This window comes from Budorcas taxicolor, chromosome 4 (genome assembly GCF_023091745.1).
Source record: "Budorcas taxicolor isolate Tak-1 chromosome 4, Takin1.1, whole genome shotgun sequence".
Lineage (NCBI taxonomy): Eukaryota > Metazoa > Chordata > Mammalia > Artiodactyla > Bovidae > Budorcas > Budorcas taxicolor.
Genome location: NC_068913.1, coordinates 63,148,320 through 63,169,300, shown reverse-complemented (window position 1 = coordinate 63,169,300; position 20,981 = coordinate 63,148,320). Strand labels below are relative to the sequence as shown.

The 20,981-nt window shown below is 37.1% G+C and overlaps 1 protein-coding gene across 1 annotated transcript in view; it reads left to right on the top strand.

Annotated features, from left to right (window-relative positions):
* SEPTIN7 (septin 7) overlaps positions 1 to 20,981 on the top strand; it is a 99,765-nt gene that overhangs the window by 63,826 nt on the left and 14,958 nt on the right. Inside the window, exons 5-10 of the mRNA XM_052638397.1 lie at positions 2,046 to 2,146; positions 2,971 to 3,105; positions 9,867 to 9,984; positions 16,292 to 16,384; positions 17,403 to 17,499; positions 18,749 to 18,800. Of these exons, the coding sequence (XP_052494357.1) occupies positions 2,046 to 2,146; positions 2,971 to 3,105; positions 9,867 to 9,984; positions 16,292 to 16,384; positions 17,403 to 17,499; positions 18,749 to 18,800 (596 nt within the window). The remainder of the gene's footprint in view (positions 1 to 2,045; positions 2,147 to 2,970; positions 3,106 to 9,866; positions 9,985 to 16,291; positions 16,385 to 17,402; positions 17,500 to 18,748; positions 18,801 to 20,981) is intronic.

The following is a 20,981-nucleotide window of genomic DNA, read 5'->3' as shown; positions in this document are numbered from 1 at the left end:
CAGTTATTTTGCCTCCCTTATATTATTAGAGTAACTCAATATCAGACAGACTGTATTATCTTAGCTATGTGGTATGAAACAGTATTCTCCGAAGCAGTGTGCAACCATCGTTGATATTGAAGGTGACCAGAAAATAGTAGAGCCCGTATCTATTGATGTTTAGCTTTTTTTAATTTACAGAGAAATTGACACTTCCTGCTATTTAATGTTCAGATAACCAATTTTATATGTTAGGTAGATAAATAAATATGCTTACATTTGGGATATCTAAAATTTTCACCGACAGTTTACATTAGGGTCAAAGCAGTTTAAAAACCATTGGTCTAAAAGATAAGAACTTTGTCTCTTATTTGTCTAAAAGATTGGAAGCATTTCTGTGAATATGCATGTCCAAATTTCAGTTTCAGCAACTTTCTTTTTTGATAATGCTCTTTTAACAAAATAATTTCTGATTGCTATCAATCTTCACTATCGAATTCAGTAGTCACTAAGCCACATGTGGATTGGGAGGATCCCCTGGAGATGGAAATGGCAATCCACTCCAATATTCTTGCTTGGAAAATCCCATGGACAGAGGAGCCTGGCAGGCGATAGTCCATGGGGTCAGCAAAGAGTCAGACATGACTTAGTGACTAAACAACAATAGCAACAAAGCCAAGTGTAGCTGTTTCAGTTTAAGTTAAATAAAATTGAACATTCAGTTCCTCAGTTGCTCTAGTCAGATTTCAAGAACTTGTTAACCTCATGGACAAGCAGCTAGTATGTATTGGATAGTTTAGATATAGAACCATTTCCATCATCTCAGAAAGTTCTGTTGAGCAGTGCTGCTATACACTTTTAGCTCTGCAGTCTTAGTTTCAACTCTTCAGTCTCTTCATCCATCAGCTAGCATCTGTAAGAAAATGTGAGGGTAATGGAAAGACATTATCCATTTTTTAACCTGTAAAGGTAAACCAAACTTTTCCTACCCAGAAATTAATTGCTTTTCCTTTCCCAACTCTGTTAATCAACATAGATAGTTGAAATTGTTTCTCATGTGATTACATTTCCCTCTCTAAGTCTAGTAGTACTTAATTGGTGCCATTCTATGGCATGTAACATTCAAAGTTTAATTCGTGCCTCTTAAGTTAGCCTATCAGCATACTTGGAACCTCTAGTCTTAGTAAACACTATATATAAATTAAATGAAAGCCTATCTTTTTCTGGGAGAATGATTCTGCTTTTCTGTTTGAATGAATGTTTGCTTTAAGTAGGAGCAGCATATGTCCCAAGATGAATGATTTTTACATTCTAAAACAGAATTTGGGGTTACAGAGTATCTTAGATTGTAGGAAGAATGCTGTTATTAAGTCCAGTTCCTTTTCTTAAATAGAACATTTTTACAAACTCTAAAGAGAACTGAAGATTTTACTCAGTTAGTAGGGTTTTACCCTACCAGATGCATTTTTTTTCAATGCCTGGATTTTGCTGATCGCTTTGACCTGAATGGACAATAACACATTTGAGAAGAAAGTTGGCTCTTAGTCATGACGTAAACACAAGTGTAAATAATTATAGCCATGCTGAGAAAGATTTGGGAATGGAAATAAGTTCACTTGAGTAATTGGTTGGGACCAAAGTAGATGGAGATAATCCAGAAAACATTTACTGCAAATGGTAGATTAAATGTACTTTCTGATAAATCGTATTTGATCTCTGTGAATTACTTGATCATTCAAGCACATTGTTTATTTGTATTATTAGATGTGCATTTATTAAATTTTAAATGGCTTTAATAATTAATAATATTTTATCAGTTCCTGTTTTCCTTCTCTATACCAACTATGAGCTATAAACCCATTATTTATATATATGTACTTTTAAGTAACCTGGACACTCAACATCTACAGTAATTGATTCTAAAGAAAGTGGCTGGGTGGGTAGATTTACTTTACAAAAAGCTTCGTATTTAGTTTTGATTAACACTCGTCTCCCTACATCTTACCTTGTAGGAAACCACAGATATAATGTATGTTATTAATATCTGTACACAATGACTCTTACAGGTGGAACAATCCAAAGTTTTAATCAAAGAAGGTGGTGTTCAGTTGCTGCTCACAATAGTCGATACCCCAGGATTTGGAGATGCAGTGGATAATAGTAATTGGTAAGAAGGGTTTGTCCCTACTGCTTTCCATTGCATTTGGGAATAGGGCTGGTTAGACTTTTTTAACATTTTAAATCTTCTCACCTATGGTTACTAAAATTTAAGTAATATGGCTTAGGTTCATATATCAACTTTGCCACTTGTCATTGTTGCTTAACTTCTTTGAACTGATTTCCTTTTCTATAAAATGATGATAACACTTTTCATAGAATTATTTTGAAGATAGACTCTAAAACATAGATAAAAGAATTCTCATTATTATAAGAAATTTGGAACTTTTCATTCTCTGCTATTAATTTTATCTGTTTTCTGTCACACCCTAACTTAAATATGATTTTAGACCTTCAGTTTTTCTGTAAGTTGTAAGTGAAGAAAACATCCATGACTTTCTTTTTGGAAATAAGATATTAGGAGCTTATAAAAATATTTTTATTTTTCTTTGAGTTCTGCATTATTTTTGAAGTAAATTTCTTAAACTTTTGAAATACCTAAATAAATTCATCATGAGGCTTCTGTGTTGTTTAATCTTTTCATTTGAAACCTAAAACTCTTTGGGTGTAATTTTTCATGTTATAAAGTGTGTTTTTTGTTATTTAATCAGTTAGTTATGTCTGATTCTTTAGTTGACCCCATGGACAGTCTGCCAGGCTCCTCTGTCCATAGGATTTCCCAGGCAAGAATACTGGAGTGGGCTGCCATTTTCTTCTCCAGAAGGTCTTCCTGACCCAGGGATCTTGGTGGATTCTTCACCACTGAGCCATCTGGGAAGCACTGTTCATAAGTGGAATCTCAACTTAATTATTTTATTTATTTGCATTCTACAGCTGGCAGCCTGTTATTGACTACATTGATAGTAAGTTCGAGGATTACCTAAATGCAGAATCTAGAGTGAACAGACGTCAGATGCCTGATAACAGAGTGCAGTGTTGTTTATACTTCATTGCTCCTTCAGGACATGGGTAAGTACCTGAATACTTCTGATAACCTTTTCGTTGTTTTATTATTACTTATCTTTGGGTGCATGTGTTAGTAATCCTTATCTCTGTGGAGTATGTTTAACTATACAACTTGTGAAGTTCCAAATTCCATATAAAAATGATTTATAAAAAACGTAAGTCCTAGCCACGCTGAAAATGATTTTACTTCTTAGTTTCTCATGTGTAAGACTGTGCTTCATGGAGAGGAATATTGTTTTCATCATGGTTTCGCATCTCAATGTGGCTAATTTAGCTTTCTTGTTGACCAGTCTGCCACAGATTGAACAATCAAATAAGGAGAAACAGCCATAACAATTAGCTTAGACATATTCTAAGAAACTCCAAAGATATTATTTATTATACATCTGGTAGAGAACATTGCCAAAAAACTTAAATACCAAGGTTCTAATGTGCTGTTTCTTTCTTCAGTAAATCTATTTCACTAATCTTCTATTTGACCTTAGCTGTCACAGTCAAATTATTTAAGTATCCTATCATCAGTACTAACCTTCTACTTATTAGGAGTTAAAATTAAGATCTGAGTATTTAGACATGTATCTGATTGGACTGTTTGTTTGTATGGCCAGCCTGTACTCCTGTTTTGGTCGTTTGTGTTTCTTTGTTATTTTGAGGAGATATGCATGTCATCGTCAACTGCAGATGTTTGTACTTACTCTTCTTTAAAGTGAAAGTGAAGTCGCTCAGTCGGGACTGACTCTTTGCGACCCCATGAACTGTAGCCTACTAGGCTCCTCCGTCCATGGGATTTTCCAGGCAAGAGTACTGGAATGGGCTGCCATTTCCTTCTCCAGGGGATATTCCTGACCTAGGGATCGAACCCGAGTCTCCCACATTTCAGGCAGACGCTTTACCATCCAAGCCACCAGGGAAGCCCTCTTCTTTAGTCTTTGGTTAAATGACTCAGCATAACTCCGCCCCCTGATGATTGTAATTCCACCATCTCTCCACCAAAAGGGACTGGACAGTTTCATAGCATTAGACTAAATAGCATTGTCATCTAACACCAAAATTACAGTAGTGTAAACCAGTTCCTTCAAGAGAAAGTGAAAGTCGCTCAGTCGTGTCCAACTCTTTCTGACCCTATGGACTATAGAGTCCATGGAATTTTCCAGGCCACAATACTGTAGTGGGTACCTTTTCCCTTCTCCAGGGGATCTTCCCAACCCAGGAATCAAACCCAGGTCTCCTGCATTGCGGGCAGATTCCTTCCCAGCTGAGCCACAAGGGAAGCCCAGGAATACTGAAGTGGATAGCTTATTCCTTCTCCAGCAGATCGTCCCGACCCAGGATTTGAACCGGATTCTCTTGCATTGCAGGCAGATTCTTTACCAACTGAGCTATCAGGGAAGCACACTTTCAAAAGCATACCTTTCTCTTTTGTTTTCTGCTTTCTTCTTCATCTTTTGCCTAGATAGGCTAGTGCCCATTATCACCATCTTGGTTGAGCAGAAAGCCTTAATTTTATAGTTTACCATTTTTGCACTGTCTGATTGTAGTGGTGCAGCTGTTTCTTTTTCATTTCTAATATTCTTCTATAGTATTCTCAGAAAATTATATATTTAAAGCCTAAAGCCCAAAATTGACTTATCGACTTAAAAGGCTAAAAAAAAAAAACCCTCAAAATACCATACTGTATAGTTTTTTTCTGATAACTTGTTAGTTTCTTCTTGAATTTTTATATGTGTGTGTGTGTGTGTGTGTGTGTGTGTGTGTGTGTATATTTATCATTCTAATATAACTTGTTAGGACTTTTTCCTGAAAGCCAGCAAAGTAAAATCTCAACCTGTAGTTAAGTCAATAGAAATTTGTCAGTTTATATCCACTTTTTATTATTTCAGATCTTTTGGACTCTCTCCAACACTTAGTAATTCTCATGGAATCACATTTCTCTTATCCCCTGAGGGAAAATATATTCCTTAAAATTGCGTGGGAAATAAAATTTTTTTAAAGAAAAAATTCTGATATTATGTGTAGTGGCTTGGGACCATTTCTTGTTTGTCACAAGGGATGAGAGTTCCAGATTTTAATTTCTTAGTATAACAGTGTGCTTTTGAGTAGTTTGTCAGCTTAACTATTTTTAGAAGTGGAACAAAGTTTTGCCACTGGTATATGCTGCTGTGGATTAAGTGACATAATATGACATTGAATTTTCTGTAGAGAGTTCCAAATTCCATGCTCACTAAAGAGTGAAATTCCAGGCAGCATAGTAGAGGAATTATGACCTTTCTACCTGGGTAGTGCCTGGATTCCCTTTTTAGTGGTTCTGTTTTTGGAGTAATTGTAGATTGGTCCACCAGTGTATTTTCTGTGTCCCTTACTCCACCAGGTGTCATCACTGAACAAAGGGTTAATTTGTGATTTCAGCTGTTGTTGCTTCATTTCCTTTGTTCAGTGGTTGGTAACTGACTTGGAACTTGAATTTTTAAATGGTGTTTTTACAAACCTTTTGAATTTTGATTGCCACTTTGAAAAAAATGTCAGTTTTATAGAGTTTTTTTTTCCCTTTAGAAATGTATATACGTATGTATGTTTAATAAATATTTTTATGTATTTTTATATATGTTTAATAAATATTTGCCCTCTATTCATTTTACTTATTTTGCTGTAGGCTTTGAGGTATTAAATGGTTTTTTCTCTTTGTGAGTGTTTCATCGCTCAGTCGTGTCCGACTCTGTGACCCCATGGACTGTAGCTCCTCTCTCCCTGGGGTTTCCCAGGCAAGAATACAGAGTGGATTTTCATTTCCTTCTCCAGGGTATCTTCCTGACCCAGGGATCGAACCTGGGTCTCCTGCATTGCAAGTGGATTGTTCAGTGTCTGAGTCACCAGGGAAGGGTTTATCTGTTAGAAATTCTATAAAGGAGTTTCCTTTGTGTTTAAAAAAAAAAACAACTTAAAAATTAGATTTGTTGGAAAAGATGATCTGAAATAAAATTAAATGGATAGAGGAAAAATTTCAACCAGTATGTAATCTGTTGTGAAATATAAGTGTTTTCTGTTGGCATTTTGTAAGCTTTTAAAATTTGTATTCTAGTTTAAAAGGACAGAGGGTTTCATCAGGGCTTTTATAAAGGTTATATCTAAAGTTTAATTTTGTAAAAACTGGTTTAATATTCTTCAGCCCTGTCATTTTATGTTTGAGAAGTTGACTTCCCTGATTTCCTTGTCATGGCTATTTTCAAGTATCTTTCTCTTGGAAAGTTGAAATAATAAACGTTCTGTAAATGTTGTTTTACTTTAAGCATAAAATCTTGTTAACTTGGATTACAATTTAATATTTTATATTCAGTTCAGTTCAGTCACTCAGTCGTATCCAACTCTTTTTGACCCCATGAATCGCAGCATGCCACACCTCCCTGTCCATCACCAACTCCCGGAGTTCACCCAAACTCATGTGCATTGAGTCGGTGATGCCATCCAGCCATCTCATCCTCTGTTGTCCCCTTCTCCTCCTGCCCCAGTCCCTCCCAGCATCAGGGTCTTTTCCAATGAGTCAACTCTTTGCATGAGGTGGCCAGAGTACTGGAGTTTCAGCTTTAGCATCATTCCTTCCAAAGAAATCCCAGGGCTGATCTCCTTCAGAATGGACTGGTTGGATCTCCTTGCAAGATTCATTAAAATTATAGATTGACTGAATTCTTTTCTGTCACCAATTTAATGAGGTGGTAGTGGTAGTAATTTAACTTTGTCCTCCATATAATCTGGAAGGTAAACTCTAAAAATTTACAAATGTGAGATTTTAAAAAAAATATGTAGTGGAATAATTAAGTTTATTTTATGTGCTCCATATTTCTCTCTTAAAATTTGTTTATTTTTTGGCTCTGCTGGGTCTTCAGTGCTGCGTGTGGGCTTTCTCTAGTTGTGGTGAGCAGCAGCTACTCTAGTTGAGGTGCTTGGCCGCCTTATTGCAGTGCCTACTCCTGCAGAGCATGGGCTCTAGGGTGTGCAGGCTTCAGTAGTTGCTGCACATGGGCTAAGTAGTTGTGGCGCAGGGGCTTAGTTGTTCTACAGCATGTGGAGTCTTCCCAAACTAAGGATCAAACCTGTGTCCCCTGCATTGGCAGGCAGATTCTTAACCACTGAAATACCAGGGCAGTCCCAAATCCGAGATTGATTGACTGAGCCTAGACTTTTATATTTAGTGTTGTTATGTAATGATTGATGAAAAACAGGCAAAAACTTAAATATTTTCTCAAAATCAAAAGGTTTTTCAGTTACCATTAGTGAGATAAGGGTGCTGTTTATAGATAAATACAGTGTTATTCCAGCCACACACTCTTTCTGTAGTGTTCTCTGAATGCTAATATCAAAATTCAAAGGATTTAAGATGAGAATTAGAATTGAAGCTGTCTCATTTCTCCATATCTGCCTTCCTGCCTTCTTACCCTGTCTTTCTGCCAGTCACCACATCACTACCACAAAGAAGTATAGTATTATTCATCAGTAAAAAAGGAGTATCTCATTAGTCTCTGCTGCTGCTGCTAAGGCGCTTCAGTCGTGTCCGACTCTGTGCAAACCCATAGACGGCAGCCCACCAGGCTCTCTTGTCCCTGGGATTCTCCAGGCAAGAACACGGGAGTGGGTTGCCATTTCCTTCTCCAATGTATGAAAGTGAAGAGTGAAAGTGAAGTTGCTCAGTCATGTCCAACTCCTAGCGACCCCATGGACTGCAGCCTACCAGGCTCCTCTGTCCATGGGACCCCCCAGGCAAGAGAGTACTGGAGTGGGGTGCCATTGCCTTCTCCCATTAGTATGTGGACAACCTCCCAATACACCCAACAGTATATATATTAAACTAGAGTATGCTAAGAGAACTCAAACAAGGGCTTTCTGTTTATTTTAAAATATTAGTCTGTAAAATTTATAATAAAATTAGATCTTTATTCCATTTTCCTCATGTTTTATCAAAGCGAACGAATACTATATTTCTATGCAAAATACTGCTGTTACCTTCATTTATTTTGTTAAATATTAATGTTTAGTCTAGTGTATTCTGCCTGTGAGGAATAGCTGATTTTCATTTATAGTTATTCAAAGATGTAAGGAAAATTATAGCAGCTTAGTTTTTTAGTCAGCACATATTTGAACACCTTCTCAAGTGTTGGAACTGTACTAGATATTACAGAAGAGATGAATGAGACAAAGGCCTTTGCTCTTAAGGATCTTCTAGTGAGAAGATGGGAGGAACAAATACACAAGTAGGTGGTTACTATATGACAGATTCAGTGTTGTGATCCTTTAGGCTTCTAGTTTTAGGTTGGAGAAGAATTCTCAGAGGAAATGAGAATAGTAAGCTGGGTCCTAAAGGACAAATAGGAATTAGGCAAGCCAGCTAGAATGGCGATGGGAATGGAGTTGTTCCAGACCAAGGCAATATGACCAAAGTATGGTGATTTTAAGATACTGTGAGAAGTTCAAAAAGGCTGGCATATTGGAAGTCGGAAGTAGCAAAAAATGCTAAGGGATGGTGAGAAATGAGGACAGCTGAAGACGTTATGTTTTCACAGGCTTCTTAGGCCACACTCACTCAAGGAATCTGGCTTAGTAAGGTTTTCAGTCTGGGAATGACTTGATCAGAATTGGATTTTAGAAACATCGTACTGACTGCAGTGTGCATGATTTTGAGGGAAACCAGACAGATTCTTGTCATTATCGAAGTTTGGTGGCCTGAACCAAAGTAATGGAAAGGAGATAAATATATAAATATTTTTATTTGTTCAGCAGGTTCTGGTGAATCTTTGGAATGGATAAATAGAGGAAGTTTATCCAATCTGAGTCCTGGGTTTCAGCTTTGAGTAACTGGGTGGATTGAAGTGTTACTTACTGAAATAGAAAGCATAGAAGGGGAGGGGGTATTTGGGGGTTCAGATGAACTTTTGATTTTGAGGTGCCAGAATGGATTGTCTGAGTAGTATTTCCATCAGGTGAACACAAGCCTGGAACGTAACAATGAGATCTGGGCTAGGTATAAAGACTTGGGAGTTACTAAGCCATAAAAGATAATTAGAAGTTGTTGTAGTTAATGATAAGCTCATAGAATGTAGAGAAGAAAAGACCTAATAGAGAATTCTGAGGCATGTACCTTTTAAGGGACTAGCTTACAAAGAGGTTCCTGGAAATTAAGTGAACAGCTTGTGAGAGTAATGTCAGTGCTGCATAATGGGCAAATTAAAAATACCATTAAACACGGTGTTTCTGAGTTGGCTGCTGCTGGCTAATTATATTAGCAGCCTGAAAGTATTTGGTGACCTTAAAAGTATAGTGGCCAAGTGGAGGCAGTAGTTAGAGTGTAATGAATAAAAGGGATGATGAAGAAGATGTTCTTCTGAGCCCCTTCTCTGAGAAATATACTGGGTAACAAGAAGTAAAAGAGGACTATAATTTTTCATTTACAAACAAGACAGATTTCCCAATTTGAGTGATAAGTAGAGTCTCTTGTAAGAAAGCTTATTAGGAGCCTTTCTGGATTTTCCAGTTCTACTTTCCGGCCCACATGCTGTGACCAGGGTGTTAAAATGCAGGAGTCAAAGCTTTCTTAGGCATTCCAGTGCTTCTTGAAATCCTGTTCTTCCTCACTGTTGCTGGCCCAATATACATGTTTAGAGAGTGTTTCTCATGAGGAAATGAAGTAGTTTCAATGTATGTAATTTTAGCATTGGAATGTAAGAAGTCTGTTCTCCCAAATTGGTCAATCCAGTCATATTAAATATTGTGTATTTCAGACTTAAACCATTGGATATTGAGTTTATGAAGCGTTTGCATGAAAAAGTGAATATCATTCCACTTATTGCCAAAGCAGACACACTCACACCAGAAGAATGCCAACAGTTTAAGAAACAGGTAAGTAAAATGACTTTGGGAATTCTTAGGATTCTAATATTATTCATGTAATTTGTAGTTTTTCATATTTTCATTATAATGTGTTACAGTGTGTTCCTCCTGCTACTTTATTGTGTATGTGTGGTTGTTTACACTATATTAAAAATAACTGTTGAAAATAGTCTCCTGCTTTAATTTTCTTCTCAGTTCAGTTCAGTCACTCAGTCATGTCCGACACTGTGACCCCGTGAATCACAGCACGCCAGGCCTCCCTGTCCATCACCAACTCCCGGAGTTCACTCAGACTCAGGTCCATCAAGTCAGTGATGCCATCCAGCCACCTCATCCTCTGATGTCCTCCTGCCCCCGTCCCTCCCAGCATCAGAGTCTTTTCCAATGGGTTAACTCTTCGCATGAGGTGGCCAAAGTACTGGAGTTTCAGCTTTAGCATCATTCCTTCCAAAGAAATCCCGGGGCTGATCTCCTTCAGAATGGACTGGTTGGATCTCCTTGCAGTCCAAGGGACTCTCAAGAGTCTTCTCCAACACCACAGTTCAAAAGCATCAAAAGTGCTCAACCTTCTTCACAGTCCAACTCTCACATCCATACATGACTACTGGAAAAACCATAGCCTTGACTAGACAGACCTTTGTTGGCAAAGTAATGTCTCTGCTTTTGAGTATGCTATCTAGGTTGGTCATAACTTTTCTTCCAAGGAGTAAGCGTCTTTTATTTTTATGGCTGCAATCACCATCTGTAGTGATTTTGGAGCCCCCCAAAAATAAAGTCTGACACTGTTTCCACTGTTTCCCCATCTATTTGCCATGAAGTAATGGGACCGGATGCCATGATCTTCATTTTCTGAACGTTGAGCTTTAAGCCAACTTTTTCACTCTCCTCTTTCACTTTCATCAAGAGGCTTTTGAGTTCCTCTTCCCTTTCTGCCATAAGGGTGGTGTCATCTGCATATCTGAGGTTATTGATATTTCTCCCGGCAGTCTTGATTCCAGCTTGTGCTTCTTCCAGCCCAGCGTTTCTCATGATGTACTCTGCATATAAGTTAAATAAGCAGAGTGACAATATACAGCCTTGACCTACTCCTTGTCCTATTTGGAACCAGTCTGTTGTTCCATGTCCAGTTCTAACTGTTGCTTCCTGACCTGCATACAGATTTCTCCAGAGGCAGGTCAGGTGGTCTGGTATTCCCATCTCTTTCAGAATTTTCCACAGTTGATTGTGATCCACACAGTCAAAGGCTTTGGCATAGTCAATAAAGCAGAAATAGATGTTTTTCTGGAACTCTCTTGCTTTTTCCATGATCCAGCAGATGTTGGCAATTTGATCTCTGGTTCCTCTGCCTTTTCTAAAACCAGCTTGAACATCAGGGAGTTCACAGTTCACGTATTGCTGAAGCCTAGCTTGGAGAATTTTGAGCATTACTTTACTAGTGTGTGAGATAAGTGCAATTATGTGGTAGTTTGAGCATTCTTTGGCATTGCCTTTCTCTGGGATTGGAATGAAAGCTGACCTTTTCCAGTCCTAAGGCCACTGCTGAGTTTTCCAAATTTGCTGGCATATTGAGTGCAGAACTTTCACAGCATCATCTTTCAGGATTTGAAACAGCTCAACTGGAATTCCATCACCTCCACTAGCTTTGTTCGTAGTGATGCTTTCTAAGGCCCACGTGACTTCACATTCCAGGATGTCTGGCTCTAGATGAGTGATCACACCATCATGATTATCTGGGTTGTGAAGATCGTTTTTGTACAGTTCTTCTGTGTATTCTTGCCACCTCTTCTTAATATCGTCTGCTTCTGTTAGGTCTATACCATTTCTGTGCTTTATTGAGCCCATCTTTGCATGAGATGTTCCCTTGGTATCTCGAATTTTCTTAAAGAGATCTCCAGTCTTTCCCATTCTGTTGTTTTCCTCTATTTCTTTGCACTGATTGCTGAAGAAAGCTTTCTTATCTCTTCTTGCTATTCTTTGGAACTCTGCATTCAGGTGCTTCTATCTTTTCTTTCCTCCTTTGCTTTTTGCCTCTCTTCTTTTCACAACTATTTGTAAGGCCTCCCCAGACAGCCATTTTGCTTTTTTGCATTTCTTTTCCGTGGGGATGGTCTTGATCCCTGTCTCCTGTACAATGTCACGAACTTCTGTCCATAGTTCATCAGGCATTCTATCTATCAGATCTAGACCCTTAAATCTATTTCTCACTCCCACTGTATAATCATAAGGGATTTGACTTAGGTCATACCTGAATGGTGTAGTGGTTTTCCCTACTTTCTTCAATTTAAGTCTGAATTTGGCAATAAGAAGTTCATGATCTGAGCCACAGTCAGCTCCTGGTCTTGTTTTTGTTGACTGTGTAGAGCTTCTCCACCTTTGGCTGCAAAGAATATAATGAATCTGATTTCGGTTTTGACCATCTGGTGATGCCTATGTGTAGAGTCTTCTCTTGTGTTGTTGGAAGAGGGTGTTTGCTATGACCAGTGCAATTTCTTGGCAAAACTCTATTAGTCTTTGCCCTGCTTCATTCCTCATTCCAAGGCCAAATTTGCCTGTTACTCCAGGTGTTTCTTGACTTCCTACTTTTGCATTCCAGTCCCCTATAATGAAAAGGACATCTTTTTTGGGTGTTAGTTCTAAAAGGTCTTGTAGGTCTTCATAGAACCATGCAATTTCAGCTTCTTCAGCATTACTGCTTGGGGCATAGACTTGGATTACTGTGATATTGAATGGTTTGCCTTGGAAACGAACAGAGATCATTCTGTCATTTTTGAGATTGCATCCAAGTACTGCATTTTGGACTCTTTTGTTGACCATGATGGCTACTCCATTTCTTCTAAGGGATTCCTGCCCACAGTAGTAGATATAATGGTCATCTGAGTTAGATCCACCCATTCCAGTCCATTTTAGTTCACTGATTCCTAGAATGTCGACGTTCACTCTTGCCATCTCTTGTTTGACCACTTCCTGTTTGCCTTGATTCATGGACCTGACATTCCAGGTTCCTATGCAGTATTGCTCTTTACAGCATCGCACCTTGTTCTATCACCAGTCACATCCACAGTTGGTTATTGTTTTTGCTTTGGCTCCATCCCTTCATTCTCTCTGGAGTTATTTCTCCACTGATCTCCAGTAGCGTGTTGGGCACCTACTGACCTGGGGAGTTCCTCTTTCAGTGTCCTATCTTTTTGCCTTTTCATACTGTTCATGGGGTTCTCAAGGCAAGAATCCTGAAGTGGTTTGCCATTCCCTTCTCCAGTGGACCACATTCTGTCAGACCTCTCCACCATGACCCGTCTTGGGTTGCCCCGCGGGCATGGCTTGGTTTCATTGAGTTAGACAAGGCTGTGGTCCTAGTGTGATTAGATTGACTAGTTTTCTGTGAGTATGGTTTCAGTGTGTCTGCCCTCTGATGCCCTCTTGCAACACCTACCATCTTACTTGGGTTTCTCTTACCTTACTATTTCTCCTAGGAGCCCATAAGTATTATCATAGTGCCCTTCAGTGTGTGTGCTCAGTTGTTTAGTTGTGTCCACCTGTTTGTGATCCCGTGGACTGTAGCCCACCAGACTCCTCGGTCCGTGAAATTTTCCAGGCAAGAATACTGGAGTGGGTTGCCATTTCCTGCTTCAGGGGATCTTCTGACCCAGGGATCGAATCTCTGTCTCTTTTGCCTCCTCTGTTGACAGGTGGATTCTCTGCCACTGAACCATCTGGGAAACCATAATGCCCCGTATCCTTCGTCAATTTAAATAAGGCTATTTTAGATGTTTCTGTTAGGATTCCACCACCACCTATCCCCACAGGCAGTCTCCCACATTGCAGGCGGATTCTTTACCAGCTGAGCCACAAGGGAAGCCCCATTTTAGATTGTCTGTATAGCTTGTGCCACTGCCCCTCCCCATACCCTTTATAAAATTACTTTCCTAGACTGAATTCCTGGGGAGAGGATTACTTTTTAAAGGGTATAATTATTGTATTACCCCCTCTCCATTTTTTCATGGTGCTTTCTCAATAAAACAGTCAAAATTCCTTTTATGACAGGTATGTTTGATCCAATGCCTTGCTAGCATTGTCATAATTTTTTTTTATACTTTTTTGGATTAAGGTGATGTCTAATAATTTCTTTAACTTTCAATTTTCCAGAAAAGCTGAACATTTTAAAGCAAGGGTTTAGTTTTCCCTCAGTGTTGTGTTTTTGTTTTATTATATATTGTATTTTATGAAATGTAGGATCAGTTTCTGGAACTACTTTCCTATTCTAGTAGCCTATTTTTAAATTTTAGGCCAGTGTTATGTCTTTTTAGAGCTTCCCTGGTAGCTCAGATAGTAAAGAATCTGCCTGCAGTGCAGGAGACGTGGGTTTGATCCCTGGGTCACGAAGATCCCCTCGAGAAGGGAATGACTATCCACTCCAGTATTCTTGAGAATTCCATGGACAGAGGAGCCTGGCAGGCTACAGTCCATGGGGTTGCAAGGAGTTGGACACAACTGAGCATCTAGCACTGTATGTCTTTTAAATTGAGGCTAAGTTGTATAATATTTTAAAGTAGATTTTAGAGTTTATTATCTCTCACTGTCCTTCTAGTCGTTTGTAACAAAGTACTTTGGTTCTTCATCTTTTTCAGTATGACTTTTAGAATAACTTGAAAACTATTAGAAAAACAAAAACCTGTGGAAATTTGCTTTGAAATTGTGTTAAATATGTAGAAATTTTTAGAATGTTTTACTACATCATTTTTACTGTATCTGATATTTCTACCAGGAAATTTTTTATTTTACATTTATTAGCTCCATTTTTATTTTGTAATTTGCTGTTTCTAAGTTCAGATACTAATCATATAGTATTAGTAATATATCTATTTTATCTTAATTTGGAATTGTACTAAAAATGAAGAAATAAAAAAGATGAATAAGCAGTGATCTCTACTTCTAAATTGGTCACTTGCAGTGGTTGTCAGTTTACTTTTTCTTTATTTATTCTTTAAAAAAAAGCAGGGGGCCAGGGGCAGGTAGTGTTTAACCAGAGATGTTTATCAGAATCATGTAGAGAACTTTTTCAAAATGAATTATTGGACCATAGCTCTACTAGTTGGTTTTGTAGGTTAAGATACAGCTTTGTATTTGTTATTGTGAAGATGCTTACTCAGGCTATTTTAATATACAACCTCTGACTAAAAGCCATTGCTCTTAGAGCTAGCTACTAGTCTTTCTTTTTTCTTCTAGTCATGTATCAGGTTGGCCAAAAAGTATGTTCAGGAAGCTTACAAAAAACCTGAATAAACTTTTTGGCCAACATTGGGTTGATGCATGATCTGACACCTCATCATTTATTCTTAGGTTTTTTTTTTCTAAATAGATGCATAACGCAGTTATAAAAGATATGTGGTCTTATTTATTTCTATGGCGGTTCTGTCTGCTTTGGTAGCCATGTAGCACATTTTGTTTCAGGTCCCTTTACTGCTGCTGGGGACCCTGGTAGTGAGTGTAGCATTAAGCTACCCGTACAGGCAGGGAGCTAGGTTTAGGTTTATTAGCCATCAGTTTGTTTGTTATAAGTTTGAATAGGGTAGGTATTCAACACTATTTGGATGTCTGTATTCTTATTTGAATTTAGAGTGATTTTGGACAAAATAAATTAATTTGAGGTCATTTCTGATGTTACTAGTAAGTTGTCTTTCTTTTTTTCTGTATTCTCATTGATTATTATTATAAACTCATTAGCTTCTTAATTTCCAGGGCATGTTTTCTCCCTGTGTGCTTGCCTGATCTTTTATCTGTTGTTCCTTGATGTATGTGTATGCACATGTACATGCAAGGATACTTCCTGATAAGTACACATTTTTTTTTCCTAGAGCCAGTGCTATACTTTATTTTATTTACCTTTGCTCAGTTCTACTAAAAACTTTAGTTGAGTTTAAGCTCTGTTGATTCAGCTGAATAAAATAGTTGGTAAGAATTTGTCTAAAGGTATCTCAGTCATTATAAATAAATGACCCAAAACCACTAGAATAGAAATCAACTAGTGAAGCCATTTATGGACTCTTACTTCATTTTTAGAACTCTTTGGGTATTACAACCTTATAAGTTTAACATTTCTGAAGCAATTGGATTTAGAGAATGGTACTTATATACAAACTTTATTGAAAAAAAAAACAGCAGCATACTATTTTGGTTTTAAATTACATTTTGCATTGTTGAAAAACAGTAAAGGAACTGGAGCTAAAGACTCAGGAATTTAAGAAGAGTATAATAAAAATAAAGCTAATGTCTAAAATTATATGTGGTGCTCTTTTACTAACTTCCTCTTTCATCTTAGATAATGAAAGAAATCCAAGAACATAAAATTAAAATATATGAATTCCCAGAGACAGATGATGAAGAAGAAAATAAGCTTGTTAAAAAGATAAAGGTAGGTTCATTCCCATACATATACTGACATGTTTTAGGGCCTTAGCAATACTATAATAGCTGCTGTAAAGACTAGAAATAGCAGTGTTTATAGGGACTTCCTGATGGTCCAGCAGTTAAGACTGTACTTCCACTGCAGGGGGCCCAAGTTCAGTCCTCGGTCAGGGAACTAAGAATCCCACTTGCCATGTGGCATATACATATATAAATGTTTTTAAACAATTGACTTAACAAAATAAATGAGATTATTGATTGTTTAGTTCACCTTTATGATTAACTTTGTTGTTTGACTGTTAGTATAATAAAGCATTATATGGAATAGAAAGATAAGTAACAGTTCTTGTTTTCAGATGGTTTTAAATTAACTGATTTCATATTTTATAATTTTCCGCCTTAGAAACAAACAGGTAATGGCAATGAAAGGGGAAGCATAATGAGAAGACAAAGGATTTGCTCTTAAGCACTATTATGCTTATTCTTTAAGAGCCAAACATGTTTTATTTTGTTCTTTTATAAAAATCAATCAAAAATCTATTCCGACATAATTTTTTGTATTTTTAACTTATAGTGGTTTCCTAAGTACCCTGGATTTTAAAATGATATATTAATAACATTGTCTGCTTCTAGAGCTTTTAAGGTTGATTTATTATCAAGTAGGCAAACTAGCCACAAGTCTCATTTTTTTCCTTGTAGCTGCCAATGTATTTTTTACCCTTTAAAATTTTTCCAGTATGGGACACTTCTTTTTGGAATGATGCTTTGACAAATAATCTGATCAGTATATGCCTTAGTATTCTTAAATTTTAGTGAACGTATAATTTTGTTTATTGTTTACATTGGTAATAATGCCATACAATGGCAATTTACTAAATATTAATTGAATGACCTATGAAAGTGAATGCAAAAACTATTAGGGTGATAATGTTTTTTGCTTACCTGTTGAGTAAGGTTAACTTCTTTATTCTTGAATTTGTGAGGACTACAGAGATGTATTTGAACAAGAATACTTTGTTTTATAGGACCGTTTACCTCTTGCTGTGGTAGGTAGTAATACTATCATTGAAGTTAATGGAAAAAGGGTCAGAGGAAGGCAGTATCCTTGGGGTGTTGCGGAAGGTAAGGTTTTCTTCAGTGAATGGCTTTCTATAAGATCTCACAAATGTTATAAAAAATTTGTATTTAGTAAGTAGTATAATATGCATGCTGCATTGATATAGTCTAGATTTTCAAAGATCTGAATTCAGTTTCATTGAGTCTCATCTCCTTATTAAATACATTCACATTTCTCAGACCTTATGTCCTGCTGTGTCAGGCAAGTATGTGTTAAATCTTAACATTGTAGTACTTTAGAAGCCACTTGTCAGTATTCATCCTCCCACCTCTGCCCTACCATTAAGCCTATTCCTGTTTTCTTGTTTGAAAACACACTTACAATGCAGGGGTTCTTTACCTGGGGCCCACAGATTGCTCCCAAGGGATCTAATAAACCTTCTGAAATTGAAAACAATTTTGGAGAAAAGGCCTGTCATTTCTATCTGAGTCTCAATTGGGTCTGGGACCCTAAAGAATGAGAACTGTCAGAAGCCCAATTAAAAGATTTGTATTTTGCTTTCTTCAGGGCAGAAGTCAACTTCTTGGCATCATATCTTTAGAGCAAGAAATTTTGTTATTAAGAGATCTTCTATACTAATTTTTTAAAGGAGTTTTAAACAGCAGTATAATCTTAGTTATAGAGTCAATTCTTTGAAGCCTTCTTGGCATTAGATACATTTCCCGAAATTTGTGTTCATTATACTGGTTTATACTAATACTTAATCTTCAGTGTTATAGTAACTTGGAATGAAGATTGAGTCATGATTATAATTTGTTGATACTACTTTGAAAATATACATAATTTTTAGGATATTTTCCAAGTTAATGTTCTTACGAGTGACTTTCCCAACTAGAGATACTGTGGTCACTCTCAGCTCTTTTCATCACCATGTAACCTTTAGTTTCTGAGCTGAGACTTTAAAACTGGTATAGACCTTAGAAATCTGCACAGAGGAACTTGCTTTGTATCTTTAGTTTTAGGTTATCCCCCTTCAAGAGTATTCTTTTAGTGATACATTAAAAAAAAGAAGAACATTAAAGTTTCTTGGCTTAGGTTTTCATTTTGGTTAACTTGTAGTTTTTCTAAAGTTGATTCCTCACCCACCCTTGACCCACAACATTAAGTACTATTTTATAGGGTTAAAGTCTTAATGAAACATTGACCTAAGGTATTTAATACTTTGTATATTCTCTCATTGTTAACACCCAGTTTCCTTTTAAAAGAATGAGTTTAGTGGAAGTAATACATATGGTCTGATTTTTTTTTTTGTAGTTGAAAACGGTGAACATTGTGATTTTACAATTCTAAGAAATATGTTGATAAGGTAAGTGTAAGCAGTGATGAAAATAACACAGATTATACTTTCCCTAAATAAAATTAGTCTCAGATTTAGTTTTTTGTCTTCTATAAATTTAGCTAATTTAAACTGGTATCTTCATTCTAGCACTGAAGCAAGCACTGAGACAAATTGTCTCAAGCAAGCCTAGAGACAAATTTGGATTATTTTGCCAAGGTTTTGAACTCTAGAGGAAAAATACAAAATAGGCTGTGTGGCTAGGGATACATAGGAAAGTGGGTCTTTCAATCATTGTATTTTGTGTTGTGGTTTAATACTGAAAGAAGTATGAAAGTAGAAAGGAACAGGCTTTTGCTTCTCTTTAATGTGAAAAGCTTATGGAAACTGGAAGAGAAGGCTTAAGTTTTAGGTCAGAAACTGAACTTCAAATATTTAAAAGATACACAGCTTAGTAGCTGGTGAGTGGAGCACTTTTGTTACTGAAACACTGTGAAAAACTGATCTTCCTCCCAGGAGGGAAAAATATCAGTCCTGAGTTGTACCTTGTACATCTGATGAAGGAGAAGGAAATCATGTGAAAACAGGATTAATTCTGGTTAGAGGAACCAGGACCTTAATTAGAAAACTAACAGCAGAGAGGAAATTCTGAAGAAAAAGTTGAAAAGACCCAGAGATAGGGAACAAAAAGAGGATCAAAATGAACCTCATTGTTTTCATGGAGAGATAAATTCCTTCTTTATGCTATTCTATACCCTTTTGCTCTTTTTTTCCTCTCATCATGCTTGCTTCTCCAGACCCTCAATACATACTATTCTTTTCAGCCTCCAGTTTTAGATGTCCATCTTAAGTTGATGTCTCTTCAGTTTCACACTACTCTGCACTTTCCCAGTATACAAGAATTTCTTTAGCTATGTAGAAGTAATAGGAATATTGATGATAATTGGAAATCATGGAACAGCAACAAGATCATTCTTAAAAGTGAGGGGGACAATTTGAGTCAAACTGATAACCTCAAGAGGAGAAGGCAGTGGTACCCCACTCCAGTACTCTTGCCTGGAAAATCCCATGGACGGAGGAGCCTGGTAGGCAGCAGTCCATGGGGTCGTGAAGAGTTGGATACGACTGAGTGACTTCCCTTTCACTTTTTGCTTTTCATGCATTGGAGAAGGAAATGGCAACCCACTCCAGTGTTCTTGCCTGGAGAATCCCAGGGACGGGGGAGCCTGGTGGGCTGCCGTCTGTGGGGTCACACACAGTCAGACACGACTGAAGTGACTTAGCAGCAGCAGCAGCAGCTACCTCAAGAAATATAAGAGATGGGAGTGAATTTTGAAATTGAGATCGCCATGTAATTGATTTTTCTCAAAAGAACTCATGACTAGATGCTCTGATAGAAAGTAGATGATGGTGTTAATTCAGCCACAGCGGTTGCCAGGCCTCACACAGTGGGAGAAGAGCAAATGCACATGAAAGGATGTTCATCTCCCTTGGTTTTGAGAAAACAATGCTTCAGGTTCTATTACCATTTCTTCGCTTTCTCTTCCATTTTGAAAATGTGACTTCAGAAGAGCTAATAATCTCTGATGATTTTATATATGTAAAGAATGTTTCATAAATATTAACTGCCAGTGCATTCCCTATCATTTTATTATTTTCCTCAATTTTAAATCTATGCTATTTACCTAGTGCTTGAAGCAATGATAATCTTTAACCGTGTTTTATTTACATATGCAATCAATAATTCCCTATGTACCTAAAATACTATAGAAAGGAAGGCTAGTTACTAGCCAGACTTTGAACATTTGAAAGTATGCAGCCTCCCCTGATGAGTGGGACTCAGTAGTATACAAGCGTTACAAGCAAATGGACCATTCCTACAGGAAAGCAATAAGACAATCATACATGTGTGGAAATACTAAAAATTCTAAAATTATGTAATATTACATAATTTTTATATATAATATATATAAGTAGATATATGCTATGATGAGAACATTTACATGTATTAAAGAAATTCAAAGTAAGTATTAAGTGGTATATTTTCTTGGAGCGGAACCAGATAGAGAAGGATTTATGAAAATAGTTGCCTTAAGATGGATTAAGATAAATAGAGTCATCAGATGTTTATCTGTGGGGTTGGGAGTGATCCTACTTAACATTTTTATCAAGTAGAATGAAGATATTGTCTTCAACTTCTTGAGGTAGATG